Source organism: Helianthus annuus, chromosome 5 (genome assembly GCF_002127325.2).
Source record: "Helianthus annuus cultivar XRQ/B chromosome 5, HanXRQr2.0-SUNRISE, whole genome shotgun sequence".
In the NCBI taxonomy this organism is placed as follows: Eukaryota; Viridiplantae; Streptophyta; class Magnoliopsida; order Asterales; family Asteraceae; genus Helianthus; species Helianthus annuus.
In genome coordinates, this window is record NC_035437.2 from 54,477,968 (window position 1) to 54,491,027 (window position 13,060).

The 13,060-nt window shown below is 34.9% G+C and overlaps 1 protein-coding gene across 3 annotated transcripts; it reads left to right on the plus strand.

Annotated features, from left to right (window-relative positions):
- Positions 1-1,867: 1,867 nt before the first annotated feature.
- On the plus strand, positions 1,868-9,952 carry LOC110940326 (DNA primase small subunit). 3 transcript variants are annotated; one of them, XM_035990277.1, is made up of 17 exons: positions 1,868-2,023; positions 2,203-2,338; positions 4,140-4,190; positions 5,001-5,176; positions 5,372-5,449; positions 5,555-5,666; positions 7,582-7,666; positions 7,763-7,814; positions 7,896-7,957; positions 8,046-8,155; positions 8,222-8,331; positions 8,448-8,516; positions 8,731-8,788; positions 8,886-8,959; positions 9,039-9,087; positions 9,160-9,238; positions 9,348-9,427. In XM_035990277.1, the coding sequence occupies exons 2-16, from the start codon at positions 2,230-2,232 to the stop codon at positions 9,234-9,236; spliced, it is 1,272 nt and encodes a 423-aa protein (XP_035846170.1). In that variant the 5' UTR covers positions 1,868-2,023; positions 2,203-2,229; the 3' UTR covers positions 9,237-9,238; positions 9,348-9,427. The 3 variants fall into 3 exon arrangements, with proteins under 3 accessions (XP_035846170.1, XP_022037574.1, XP_022037575.1); XM_022181882.2 differs by lacking the exon at positions 9,160-9,238 and adding an exon at positions 9,711-9,952 and having other exon boundaries at positions 1,869-2,023; XM_022181883.2 differs by lacking the exon at positions 9,160-9,238 and adding an exon at positions 9,711-9,952 and having other exon boundaries at positions 1,869-2,023; positions 2,212-2,338.
- The last annotated feature ends 3,108 nt before the right edge of the window (positions 9,953-13,060 follow it).

A 13,060-nucleotide genomic window follows, 5' to 3' on the forward strand; every position in this document is an offset into this window, starting at 1 on the left:
TTAAAAGGCAATGGACTGAAAACACATAAAAATGCGTTTTACCTAAAACGCAATGGACCAAAAAACACATAAAAATGTCTTTTTTCTAAAACGCAATGGCCTAAAAACACAAAAGAAAGTATTCTTTCTAAAACGCAATGGACTAAAAACACATAAAAATGTGTTTTTACCTAAAACGCAATGAACTAAAAACACTTCAAAATGTGTTTTTCTAAAACACATTGGACCAAAAAACACATAAAAATGTGTTTTCCTAAAATGCAATAGATAAAAACACAAAAGAAAGTGTTTTTTCTAAAACTCAATGGAATAAAAACACATAAAATGTGTTTTTACCTAAAACGCAATGAACTTAAAACATAATAAAATGTGTTGTTTCTAATACCCAATAAACTGAAAATACAAAAAAAAAAAAACGGTGTCTTTTCATTACTTTGTAAAACGCAATGACTCAATTCAAAAATCCAGATCGTAAAAATGCAATTAAAAAATTTCTTACATAGATCGAAGTCGATTTCTTCAGATTTCTTCAACGATTGACGAAATTTGAATGTTAGAAACACTTCTCAGCGATCGAATCGAACGAATCGAGTGATTCGCTTCAAAATCACGGGAAAAATGAGATATTGTATGAAATTAAACTGGGTTTCTTCAAAAAAGTTGAAGAACACGTTGGTTGGGTGTTTGAATCATTGATTGTTGACGAAAATCGCACTATAATGTAGTGATTATTGCATGGGTTGAATAAATATCATTTTTATATATTAAGTAATAAAAAGTTATATATAAAACAACCATATTGTACGGGTTGAATAAATATAACTTTAAAACCATATGTATTACACGGGTTGAATAAATGTAATATTGTTTACCAAATAATAAAAAAAGTTATATCTTTAAAAACCCTCGTGTATTACACGGCTTGAATAAATATGATTTTATATACCAAATAAAGAAAATTATATTTGAAAAAACTAATTGTTATACTCGGTATGCGATAGATATGATGATTGCGAAGATGATTATTGAAAAGAAGATACAGTGGTCAAACATGTTATTTATGTGGAGATGATTATTGAAAAGAATATACAGTGATCAAACATGTTATTTAAAAATCAAATAAGCAGCCATTGGAGTAATAAAATAGTAAATTATTTATTTGAAATCTTTATTAATATTGATTTTGTGATTATTTTAATTTATTTAGAGATAATATAATAATAAACTAACAATATAATCATTGTTTAATCGAAGAAGTTGAACTTTTCAAAGCACCAAAACTCACCAACCAACAAATCTCTACAGTAATTAAGTTAGTTAGAACATAAAAAATTGGATTTTTGATATTGTGTTGGTTCGTGATTTCAAAACTAAATAAACCAAATTATTAGTTGTATCTGGTCTTATAACGAATATTTGAAATTATAGTTTTGTTATTTGTAAAACTATGGAATAATTTATCTTTTCGTAAAAATTCTTATTAGATTTGATTAAATATTATTAATAATAAGAATTTGTATTGGATTAGATTTGGTTAAATATTATTAATAATAAGAATTTGTATTAGATTAGATTAAATATTATTATTATTAGTATTATTAATAATTTTAATCAATTAAATGAGAGGATGACAAGTGTCTCAAAAGTGGTTTCTTTTATTATATAGTATAGATAGATATAGATAGAATAGATATTGATATAGATTAATATTATTAGTTGCGTTTTCTCTCTAGTTCGGTTGACATTGAACCACAACTCTCTAGTTGGGCCTTCATCATAGATAATGGGCCTAGTAAGGTAGCCCACCAAGCACAGGGTATGTGCTGCCTTGCCTGGCCCTGCACCTTAGAAATGACGATGATGCCTCAAAAATCCTCAAGTAACAAGTTATTTTATGTAACCAGTTCCCGCCAAAAAGGTGTATGTATACCCTATCCCCTTCACAATTGGCGCCAATTCCCAAAATTCACACCCATTCTTCCACCGCCTCTACACTTCTGATCCTAAAAACTAGCGGTTTCAGGTACGCTCCTCATTCTATTAGTTACTTAGTTGCTGTATATCGTTTGATCCTTACACATCCAACTGTTCCCTTTTTTGTAGTAATAATGTTAGGGTTTTTAAAATTAATCGCATTTCAGATTCTTCGTTCCGTGCTTTTGTTACAGATCTAGTGTTTCTAATCGTTGACGGTGTTGTTAGGGTTTGCAGAAAGTTATCAGTTAAAGTATGACGAAAGAAGAAGCAGGGAATGGAAGAGATGATATGTTAATCGATGATCCTGAGCCCCAAGACAAGGAATTAGAGGCTTTTCCTGAGAGGATTAAACTTTATTACGGTAGTTGTTTGTGATTTATTGATGCATTATTGTAAATTTATGCATTTGTGGAATATTTATGATTTATTGTATCAATTTTTGAGGGGTGAGCAGAAAACCGAAATAACAGAACCGTAACCGAAATAACCGAAAAAACTGAACCTAAAAACCGATACCAAAATAAACCGAAACCGAACAGTTTTGAAAAACCGAAAACCGACATTTCGGTTTCGGTTTTGATTTTGCCAAAAACCGAACCGTGCACACCCCTAATTTTTGTGCATATTTACCTAGGGGCCTGTAGCCATATCATGGATTTTAGTAAAGATTGATCTAGATTTAGGAGTAGGTTTTGACGGTGTGTGAGTTAGTTAAAAAATAATTATCTTCAAATTTGAGTGTTCTAGTCTCATGCTCTACGTTGGTGTAGATTTAGGAGTAGGTTGAGTTGGTAAGTTGTGTGTAAATATGAGTGTTCTAGTCTCATGGTTGACATTGGTGTAGATGTAGAAGTAGTTCTCCCGGTGTGTGAGTCTTTCAAAAATAATATGTACAAGTTTGAGTGTTCTAGCCCCATAGTGGACATTGGTGTAGATTTTGCCATTTAGGATTAGGTTTGGTCGGTGTGCGAGTTAGTTCAAAAAAAATATTACATATTTATAGTGTAAGTTTGAGTGATGTAGTTCCATGGTTGACATTTGTGTAGATTTAATAGTAGGTTCGGTCAATGTGTGACTTAGTTGTTCAAAAAAATATTATGTCCAATTATTTTTTTTTTTATCATTGTATGTTTTTTAATTTGCTTTCTTGGTATTCGAAAGCAAGTGGTTCGACTTCAGATGTAAAATTGAGATAATTTAGCTAGGTTTTGTTATCTTTATATTTGCTCTAGGTTTTAATGTGGCTGCGAAAGTGACAATGAAAGGAGTCAGAACTTGCATAAAGTATTGAAGATGGAAATTTGTTTGTTTGGCTATCAGAATGAAATGCATCTGTTTTTGTTTGAATGAGTGAGTAATCACAAACAAGGTTTAAAAGAACGGAAACAAGTTTTGTGGCGTTTTCCCTTCGCCTCACAAGGCGTAAGGCCGAGGCGGTACTAACAAATAAATATAAAATTATATATAAAAAAGACTTGAAATGCTTGAAATTGACACAAATCATCAAATACACACATAAAAAAGACTTGAAATGCTTGAAATTGACACAAAAAATCAAAAACATCACAAACAAATATCAAAATCCCCTGAGGCACATCCTTTCTTAGCACTTCAGCCCCTCTGAGGCGCTAATACAATAAAACCCCATGAGGCGCGCCTCGGACTCGTTTTTTGGCCGTTTCGCCTCGAGGCGCACGCCTCAAGTGTTTAATAAAACCATGATCACAAATGTATAGCATATGAAATTTTCCACCCAATGATCAAACTCATCAAAACTTAGTCGGAGATGATGTTTCCATATCATGTTATGGGCAATTAGTACTTTAATAAGAGTTATTCATAAACCCTTTTAGCATGTTATGGGAAATTAGTACTTTAATAAGAGATTAAGAGTTATTCATAAACCCTTTTAGCGGTGTCTGTTTCCCCTGAACTTAATTACCAAAAACATTGTTGTTGCTCAAACTTTTTATGCAATTTCTTGATGTTTGTAAAGTGAATTTTCATTATTATTGCAGAGATAAAAACATTAAGAAAAAAAGGAAATTTAAGATGAGCGAATATATGATCATTTGGTTTATAATTTTTTTTACAACTGTAACCTTGATCAGTAGGGTTGTATAATCAGTTTTTGACTTAATGTGCATGTTTATATTTGGCAGGATGGCTTTTCCCTCATGCTGACATGTCCAAATGGATGGCATACGGAAACGGTAATCACATTACATAGTTTTATTTTTTCCGGCCAAAGAAGCATTTTATTGACCCAAAAAGCCTCTAAACTGCATATTCTGGTCAGCCTCAATCCAGGGCTGCAACCCTGACCCAACCGCATGCAGCCCACCACACCATCTCGGCAAAAGAACCTGTCACAAGCAGATGATTCGCCGTTTGTTGTGGCAGCTGCAAAGAGGACACAACCCGTCCCCCAAAACAACATTTCTCACAGCCAACGCATGAGCCGTTGGGATCATTCCTATAATGGCACGCAACACGGAACAATTAACCTTTGGTACCGCAATTTTGCTCCATCTAAACTGCATATTCTGGTCAGCCTCAATCCATTGGAGATTAAGGTCCCTTTTCACTTCTTTCACATTGAAATCTTTGATCCCATCCTCACTGGCCCAAACCCAACTCCATTTTGGCCCTTTCGACACTGGACTGAGGAACTTTCTTTCACGCAAAATCCCAACACACACCTCCTTCCGGCGTCCTCCTATAGTAGTCTTGTATCAGGGCTTTTTTTGACTTTATACAGTCAAAGACGCCTGGAAATTGGTTCTTAAGATACCCACCCGTAACCCACTTATCACACCAAAACAAAGTTTTATTCCCTTTCCACACGTTACAAAAAATTCTTGTTATTTAAATCCAGTCCCAGCTTGAGGAACTCGTTGTATTGCATAGTTATTTTTATTTTATGAGAAGAGCTTCAGTATATCTGGATTCAAGATTCACAAGCAATCTTATTTAAATTGTGAATATTTTTTAGTGACTGGTTGTATTGTTTATTTATGCAGATGGGAAACATCCTGCATGTGACCAATCTTATTTCGGACGAAGAGAGTATTCTTTTACATTGGAAAATGATATATATATGCGGTTTCAGTCTTACAAAACTGCACTGGAGCTGGAAAAAGCCATCAAAGATCACTGTCCATTCAAAATTGATATTGGTCCCGTTTATAGCGTCGATGTAAGATTTTACAGATCATTATTTTAATTATTGCTGAAGGAACTCAGTTTTTGTGCAGCATGTATCGTGAGCCATTATGATTTGAATGTTTATTTGCTTCCTGCTTATTACATCTCCAACTAAATCATTTTCCATATATTAATAGTGAACTTGTGTTGTTTGCTTATTGGTACATTTTTCTTGTTTTTTGAACAGCCTGCAAAGAGGCATGCGTACTCACAATCCGGGGACAATATTTTCACTCCTGTGGAAAAAGAGCTAGTGTTTGATATAGTAAGATTGTTTTGCTTATGAATGAATTGCTAAAATTTAATAGTCTAAATGCAAATCTTCCGATATCTAACATGATTAATCATTGTTTACCATTCTGTTTTCCAGGATATTTCAGATTACAATGACGTCAGATATTGCTGCTCTGGAGCAGATGTTTGTTTGGATTGCTGGCCTCTGATGACCATTGCAATTAAAGTGATTGATACTGCACTTAGAGGTATATCAGCTTACATTAATTCCACGTCTCATTAATTTTACCCAAGGTTTAAAAAAACGGAAACGAGTTTCGAGGCGTTTTCCCTTCGCCTCACGAGGCGTAAGCCTCGAGGCGGAATTAAAAAAATAAATATAAAATTGTATATCTTATAAAAATAATAAGAGTAAACTGCCATTTTGGTCCCTGTGGTTTGGCCAGTTTTGCCACTTTAGTCCAAATCTCAAACTTATTACATCTGGGTCCCTGTGGTTTGCATTTTGTTGCCATTTTAGTCCAAAATCCAAAAAACCCCCTTTTTGACTGTTGAGAGCTGCCTATTTTGTCCTTTAGTGCAGGGGTATTTTGGTCATTTATGTTTTATTTAAAGCAATTCATTTAATAAAAAACCCCAAAATATAAAAACCCCCAAATCATCATCATCTTCAACCTCAACCCCTTGATCATCATCATCTTCAACCCCACCACCCCCTTCTCGCCGCCAAGCACCACCACCTGCCACCACCCTCTCGCACCCCCTGCAATCACCGCCCAACTACCCACCCCCACCCTCATCATCTTCAACAAAAAAAAAACCCTTTCTCTCCTCACTCTCTTTCCATCGCCTCTCTATCTCTTTATCTAAACCTAAAATCAAACAATTCAGACAACACATGACCTGCATCTTTCTATTAACCTCATTAAAAGGCCGGTTTACAAATAATTCAAATCCTTTATCTGCCTCTTTCCATCTCAAATGAATCCAAATTCGTTAAAATCAAGAAACAGAAAACTAATTTGATAACTGAAACCTTTACCTTGATTCTTAAATCATCATCTTTCTGCACCTGAATCGATACTAATCGCATCAAATCCACTCATCATCATCACCTGCTCCATATCATCATCAACATCATTCATCTCTATCATTACCTACCTGAACTTCACACCGATCCTCACCTGTGAACAACCAACCTGCAATCACAATACTCCGACAACCACCGTAAAACCTCAATCATCTCCGACCACCTTCATCGTCCACCTGCAAGTTTTCACTCTGTCACCACCACAAACACCACCGTTCAGTCACCTCCGCTCTCCTATGTTCTTCATCTTTCAATTGTTAACCATCTCCCGACCCTTCATCGTGTTTCCGTTCAACTTCGACCAACGTCATCACCATCTTCATCTCCGCCGTTCATCTTCTCCGTCACACTACACCATAATTGTTACGGGCATCTATGTTTAAAAATTAGGGTTTTAGCGGTGGTGGTGGTGCTATAGAGAGAGAGAAGAGAGAGAGAGGGAGGAGGTGGCGGCGGTGGTGGTGCTATAGAGAGAGAGAGAAGAGAGAGAGAAGCTCCGATTCAGAAGAGGAGAACGAAGAAAAGGAGAAAGAAGAAAAGGAGGGTGGGGTGGGGGTGGGTAGTTGGGCAGGTAAAATGACCAAAATGCCTCTTCAGAAAAGGACAAAAAACCAGGTTGCAACAGTGAAAAATTGGGGTTTTTGAATTTTGGACTAAAATGGCAACAAAATGCAAACCACAGGGACCCAGATGTAATAAGTTTGAGATTTGGACTAAAGTGGCAAAACTGGCCAAACCACAGGGACCAAAATGGCAGTTTACTCAAATAATAATACTAACTAACTTCATCATCAAATTCATCAAAAACACACATAAAAAAGACATAAATTGCTTGAAATTGACATAAAAAGTCAAAAACATAAAAAACAAATATCAGAAACCCCTGAGGCGCAGCCTTTTTAGCGCCTCAGCCTCTTTGAGGCGCATGTACACTAGAAACCCCCTGAGGCGCGCCTTAGAGTCGTTTTTTGGCCTTGAGGCGCGCCTCGAGGCGCATGCTTCAGCCGTTTTTTAAAACCATGATTTTACCGTAATATATCTGCTTACATTAATTTCATGTCTGATTAATTCAGATGATTTTGGATTCAATCATATTCTGTGGGTATACAGTGGTCGTCGTGGGGTCCATTGCTGGGTTTGTGATACAAAAGCAAGAAGGTGATGCTGCAAAACTTGTAAAATGATAGTTTAATTTTTTCTACGCTTGCATCATTACGTCTTGTAAAACCTTGACTTTACCATCTTGAATCTCAGGCTAAATAATGAACAAAGGTCGGCTGTCGCAGAGTATTTCCGCGTGTACAAGGTTTTTTAGTTGTTCCTACACCATTCAGTTGTGCAAAATTTTATATCATAAAATTCTTCATTCTCATTCTTTGCTCTACAGGGTAACAGTAACAGTAAATCAAAGGTTTCTCTTGTCGGTTCTGCGCTTCATCCTTTTCTTGTGTAAGTATCGAAAATTGTATAATATTTTAAATAATTATTTACTTTTAACCACCTTGAAATTTCTTTGCACCCTGTGTCATTCCTGCAGGAGATCATATAATGTTTTGAGTGACTACTTCGAGAGGAAAATACTTTGTAGCCAACAGTTGCTTTCTGATGAGAGATATGAGAGTATACTGGACATGATTTCTGATGAATGTATGCAATCTAGACTATATATATCACTCCTAAGAAATGTTTATAACATTTGAAACGATTTTGCAGCTGTGGCCTCAGAGCTTAGAGGTAAGTGGCAAGGCAATAGGCGCTCTAATGCAAACGATATAAATATTGTGCGATGGGAGCAATTAAAACACCTGTGTGGCAGGAAAAAGGTATGCTCATTATAGTTAACTAAAGTCAATTGAATAACTCATAAAATGTCATGGATTCGATTCACTCCTATATGCATCTGTAATCTTTGTTTTACACTTTTACTTTAACATGGCAGACACCTGGGCTTCGTAGGTGCGTTGAGGAGATTGTCTTTTCTTACACTTATCCTAGGATTGATATGGAGGTCAGTAATCTGTTTATTTTCACCATGCAACAGTTACCGCCTTTTTTCCCTTAAACCTTGGTCTTTTTAACATTTTTATTTTGTGATAGTTGGTATTAATAATGTTTTTTATCGTATAGTTTACTTATGCATAATCGAAATTGGGAATTTTGTGGCTTTGTGCAATTAAGTACGTATAAAGTTATATCTAAACTCTTTTGAGCTCACATCTTAGGTTTCAAAACACATGAACCATTTGCTGAAGTCGCCTTTTTGCGTACACCCCAAAACAGGTTAGTAGTATACTAGTATTTGATACCGCGTACAAAAATTAATTGACTTTTATGAGTTATATTTTATTTTTATGCTTAAATGCTTATTTTTTTCCAGGTCGCGTGTGTGTTCCCATAAATCCAAACCTTTGTGATGAGTTTGATCCTACCAACGTGCCGACACTTTCCAAGGTAATCAAATTTGTTAGCAAACTATTTCTGTTGTAGTTTTTTTCCCACTTGGAATAAGATCCTATTTGTTGAATCTCAGCTTCTGAGAGAAATCAATACCGGAGGCTTGCAAGCAGAAGGCGAGAAAGGTATGCTACTCAAAATATCATAATAAGTATTCAATTCAGTATGCTATTTTACTTTTTTTTTTTTTTCTATAGGTTTGAAGCTTTATAATCAAGTGAACGGTTATATTAAACCTGTTTTATGGATCTCATTTGTTTTGGAACATGGATGAAGGTTGTGCTTCATGCATGATACATCCGACTCAAAATGTTATCCTCAACAGACCATTTTTTTTATTAGTATTACCGTGTGTTAATATTCTTATGGCTTGTGGATTTGTCAGTATGGGATAGAACTTCAATGGGGAAGCCCATCAGATATTTTAAAGATTCGTTCTTGCAGCCGTTGCTGAAATCTTGTAAGGTAATGTGATTCGTTTTTCGTCCAAAAGATGACTGTGACAACTGTCTATTTATACTTCGGAACAGGGATTGGTACGTATTTTATATATCATATAGTACATGTGGCAAAATGATGGCGTAGGCGGGTTGGGTAACGGGTCAAGTTGACCCGTCACTTTTTTAAGCTACCTGTAAAACCAGAAAGTTACCAACAGTGTGTGGCATATTAGAAAATGCATTTTGGGAACTTTATTAATTTGTATATTGCAATCATACTGAAGAGTACCAATTCACTATATTTGCAGGAAGAGATGGAAGCCTCATATAATGCCAAAGTTCAGCAATCAAAGAACTCTTTGGGCTGGTAATGTCTACAACTTCCAGTAACAATGTTCTCAAAACTTTTTGTAGCATTTTTATGGTTTCTTTTATGCGTTTTTTTCGTTTTTCACTTTTTTTATTCCGTCTATGTTTAACCTACTCTCTCTCTCTACATGACAATGACTAAAGTAGTTATCTTCAAGAGTCATGGTTTGCTTTGGCATCATCTTTTATATTTGTTGAAGAAACTTCTGTGTGCAAAAATAAAATTGTAATTTTTTAAGGGGAATTGGCCTCTAATAATCTCAACTAGAGGTCATTGGCCATTGACAGTCTCACCTTGAAATATTCCTTCCGCCAGTCCCACCTTTCACCTATTTTTCCTACATCGGTCCCCCGTTAAAAAAACTTAATGGAGTTATGTTTTTTTTCTAAATTATAGTTTTTTACGGCTTTTGATCAGTGTCCATTGATGTAAAACTTACCTCAAAACGGTGCTCCAAACGATGAAAACGACGTTTCAATTCGGGTGTTTAAATTTCCAATTAACAAAAATCAAGTCGTTTGAAGCACCATTTCGAGGTAAGTTTTACATTAATGGACTTGAATCGTTGTTCTAATCAAAAGCCTTAAAAAATCTGTTTGTAATTTGGAAAAAAAGCTAAACTCCGTTAAGTTTTTTTAACGGGGGACCAGTGTAGGAAAAATAGGTGAAAGGTGGGACTGGTAGGGGGAATATTCAAAGGTGGGACTGGCAATGGTCAATGACCTCTAGTTAGGATTATTATAGGCTAATTCCCCATTTTTTTAATGCTTGAAGGCTCCCCTATCACAAGAAATCATCTTTTGATTATTCAAAATCTTTGTTTGGTCCCTGTTGTGAATTATGCATTATCCATCATCTCTGACTAGGATGATGGATATTTTTAGTGGAATTATGATTTACATATGCTCAATGTAATAGACAAGTGTGCCTTGAATGGTAAAGAGTGAGCTGACACAGGCATTAGTATCTGCACGAAATTGCAAATGATGAATCAAAATGCCAAAAAATATAATTGTAAGAGAAACAAGTGTTCCATATTCTTTACGAGTATGAAGTATAAGAAAAAGTAAGTTAACGAATATGGTTGTAATTGTAGGAAAATGTGAATTGTTGTGAAATCAATTGAACTGGGTATTGCACAGTCAACTGTGAACAATTAAATCATGGAACACAACGCATATGTATAGACCTATAATGGAATTGCACTGTATAGGCCTATAGAATCGTTTTGAAATCAAATGAAATCTGTATAGATTTGTAGAATCATTTTGAAATCAAATAGTATCCCTCCTGTCTGTCTAGACCTACTGGAATCGAACAAATTGAATCGCGCATGTAATGGAGTTGCCTAGAGGTCTGGGTATTTTTAATAACCGGTTCATAATGATGGAACTGGTTTAGGTTTCTTGTTTTAAGGACTAGAACTGGTTAGTGTTATAACCGGTTTGGTTTCGGTTCCGGTTCCGGTTATTTCATTAGAAAACCATACCCCATGTGCTCCGTTCTAGGTAGTGTTCGGTTTCCGTTTTGGTTCTTAAGAAACTGGGTATTTAAAATATCCTATTTTTGGGTTTTTCTATACCTTATTTTTGAGTTTTTTAGTATCATATTATTAGGTTTTTTAATACTCTTTTGTGTTTTTATTATCCTATTTTCTCGTCTTTTTCTTTATTATTATAAATATACATTGTATAATGTAAAAAAATTAAAATAAATGTAGTAACATAAATTTAGTAGATTGATATTAGAATCATGTATTGCGTATAGGCAGGTATAATCGGTTTTGGTTCCGGTTCCTATCCTGTTTCGGATATTAATCTCGTATGATTGGTTCCGGCTCTAGGTATTTAGATTAAAATGCATACCCTATCTATACCCGACATGTAGGGTTGGTTTCGGTTTCGGGTATACATTATCCGAAAATTAAAAAAATTGGTTCCGGGTTTCTTTTGCCGGGTCTAGTTACGGCTACGGGTTTTTGTGCACCTCGCCCCTCCCCTCCCCTCTACAACAGAATTGATCTTTATTAGATGTACTTGACAAGTTGTAATCAAGGACTATTGAACAAATATAATTGCAATACGCATGTCTTGGCTGTAATTGAATTTTCCAACACGCAGAATATCGCGAGGCTGTAATAAAGAAAGAAAAATGGAATCGCCCTTAAACGACAAATCTCTTAATTTATCTTGTTCTATTGACCCTGTCCTAATTGCTCTATGCTTAAACTCGATTGAAAAATGCTCGGATCAAAAATATCGTTGTTCAATTTCGCATGGCTGAAAACGAGCCAGTCGACTCAGTTCGCTTTGCAAACGATCCAATCACTAGCTTGCTAAGAGAATGAACAGTAGGGGACGTGGAACTTGAAAATCTAATCGCTTTTCACAGCAATGCCAAGAGAGCGAACAAAGATGCCAAAGGTTTCTTTATCCTATAAAGTATTTTTTTTATTCATGGAACAATTGCTTATTTCCCCGCATATATCCCTTCCTTAACTAATATAATTGCAAATTTACCCATTTTGATTTATTTTATTAAAAACAAGTTATATAATGACTTTTTAACCTTATTTTTTACTAAAACTTCAAAAAAAATACAAATTTATTCATCAACAAAAAGCAAATTTATCAAACACAAAAACATATCCTAGAAAATATGAACCAAAAGGAGCAAAGAAGAGAGCGTTTGACATTATTTTCATTGCTCTCAATACAGATCCTAGAAAATATGACCAAATAATAACATATCATCAGTTACGATTGTTTAAGTTATATTCTAATATTGATGTTCATCTTTTTTTAATTGCGTCAAAGCAAATGTTGCGTTTATCATACTCCTGCTGTGCCCATTCACATAATTTAGTTGGTGTTTGATTTACAGTCATGAATCATTATGGGTATGAGTTCGGTGGCGATTGTAATAATTAAATGATTAAAGGGTAAATTACTTTTTGAGTCCCTGTGTTTTATGGGTTTTAACCACTTGAGTCCAAAGGCAAAAAGTTTAACGACCTGAGTCCCCATAAGCATTTTCTTTAACCATTTGAGTCCAAATTTCTAACACAGTTAGATTTTTTTTTTGTTAAATTTTGTTAAAAGACCAAATTACCCCTATAATTAAAAAAATAAAAAAAAATTAATTTATTACCCACACATCACAGATTTGTCATCTCCCTTAGGCCTTATCTCTCTCTCTCTCATCTCTTCCTTTCTCTCTCTAAACTACCTCCATCCCCCCAATAAGATCTTATATGATCTGCAGAATCTTCATGGCATACCAAATCTC

What these genes read in the sequence shown, in the direction of transcription:
- LOC110940326 (XM_022181882.2), top strand. Translation starts at nt 2,230, where the DNA reads ATGACGAAAGAAGAAGCAGGGAATGGAAGAGATGATATGTTAATCGAT. An exon ending in TTGCGTACACCCCAAAACAG is followed by an intron (nt 8,789 to 8,885) that starts GTTAGTAGTATA and finishes ATTTTTTTCCAG; the next exon opens with GTCGCGTGTGTGTTCCCATA. An exon ending in GCAAGCAGAAGGCGAGAAAG is followed by an intron (nt 9,088 to 9,347) that starts GTATGCTACTCA and finishes TGGATTTGTCAG; the next exon opens with TATGGGATAGAACTTCAATG.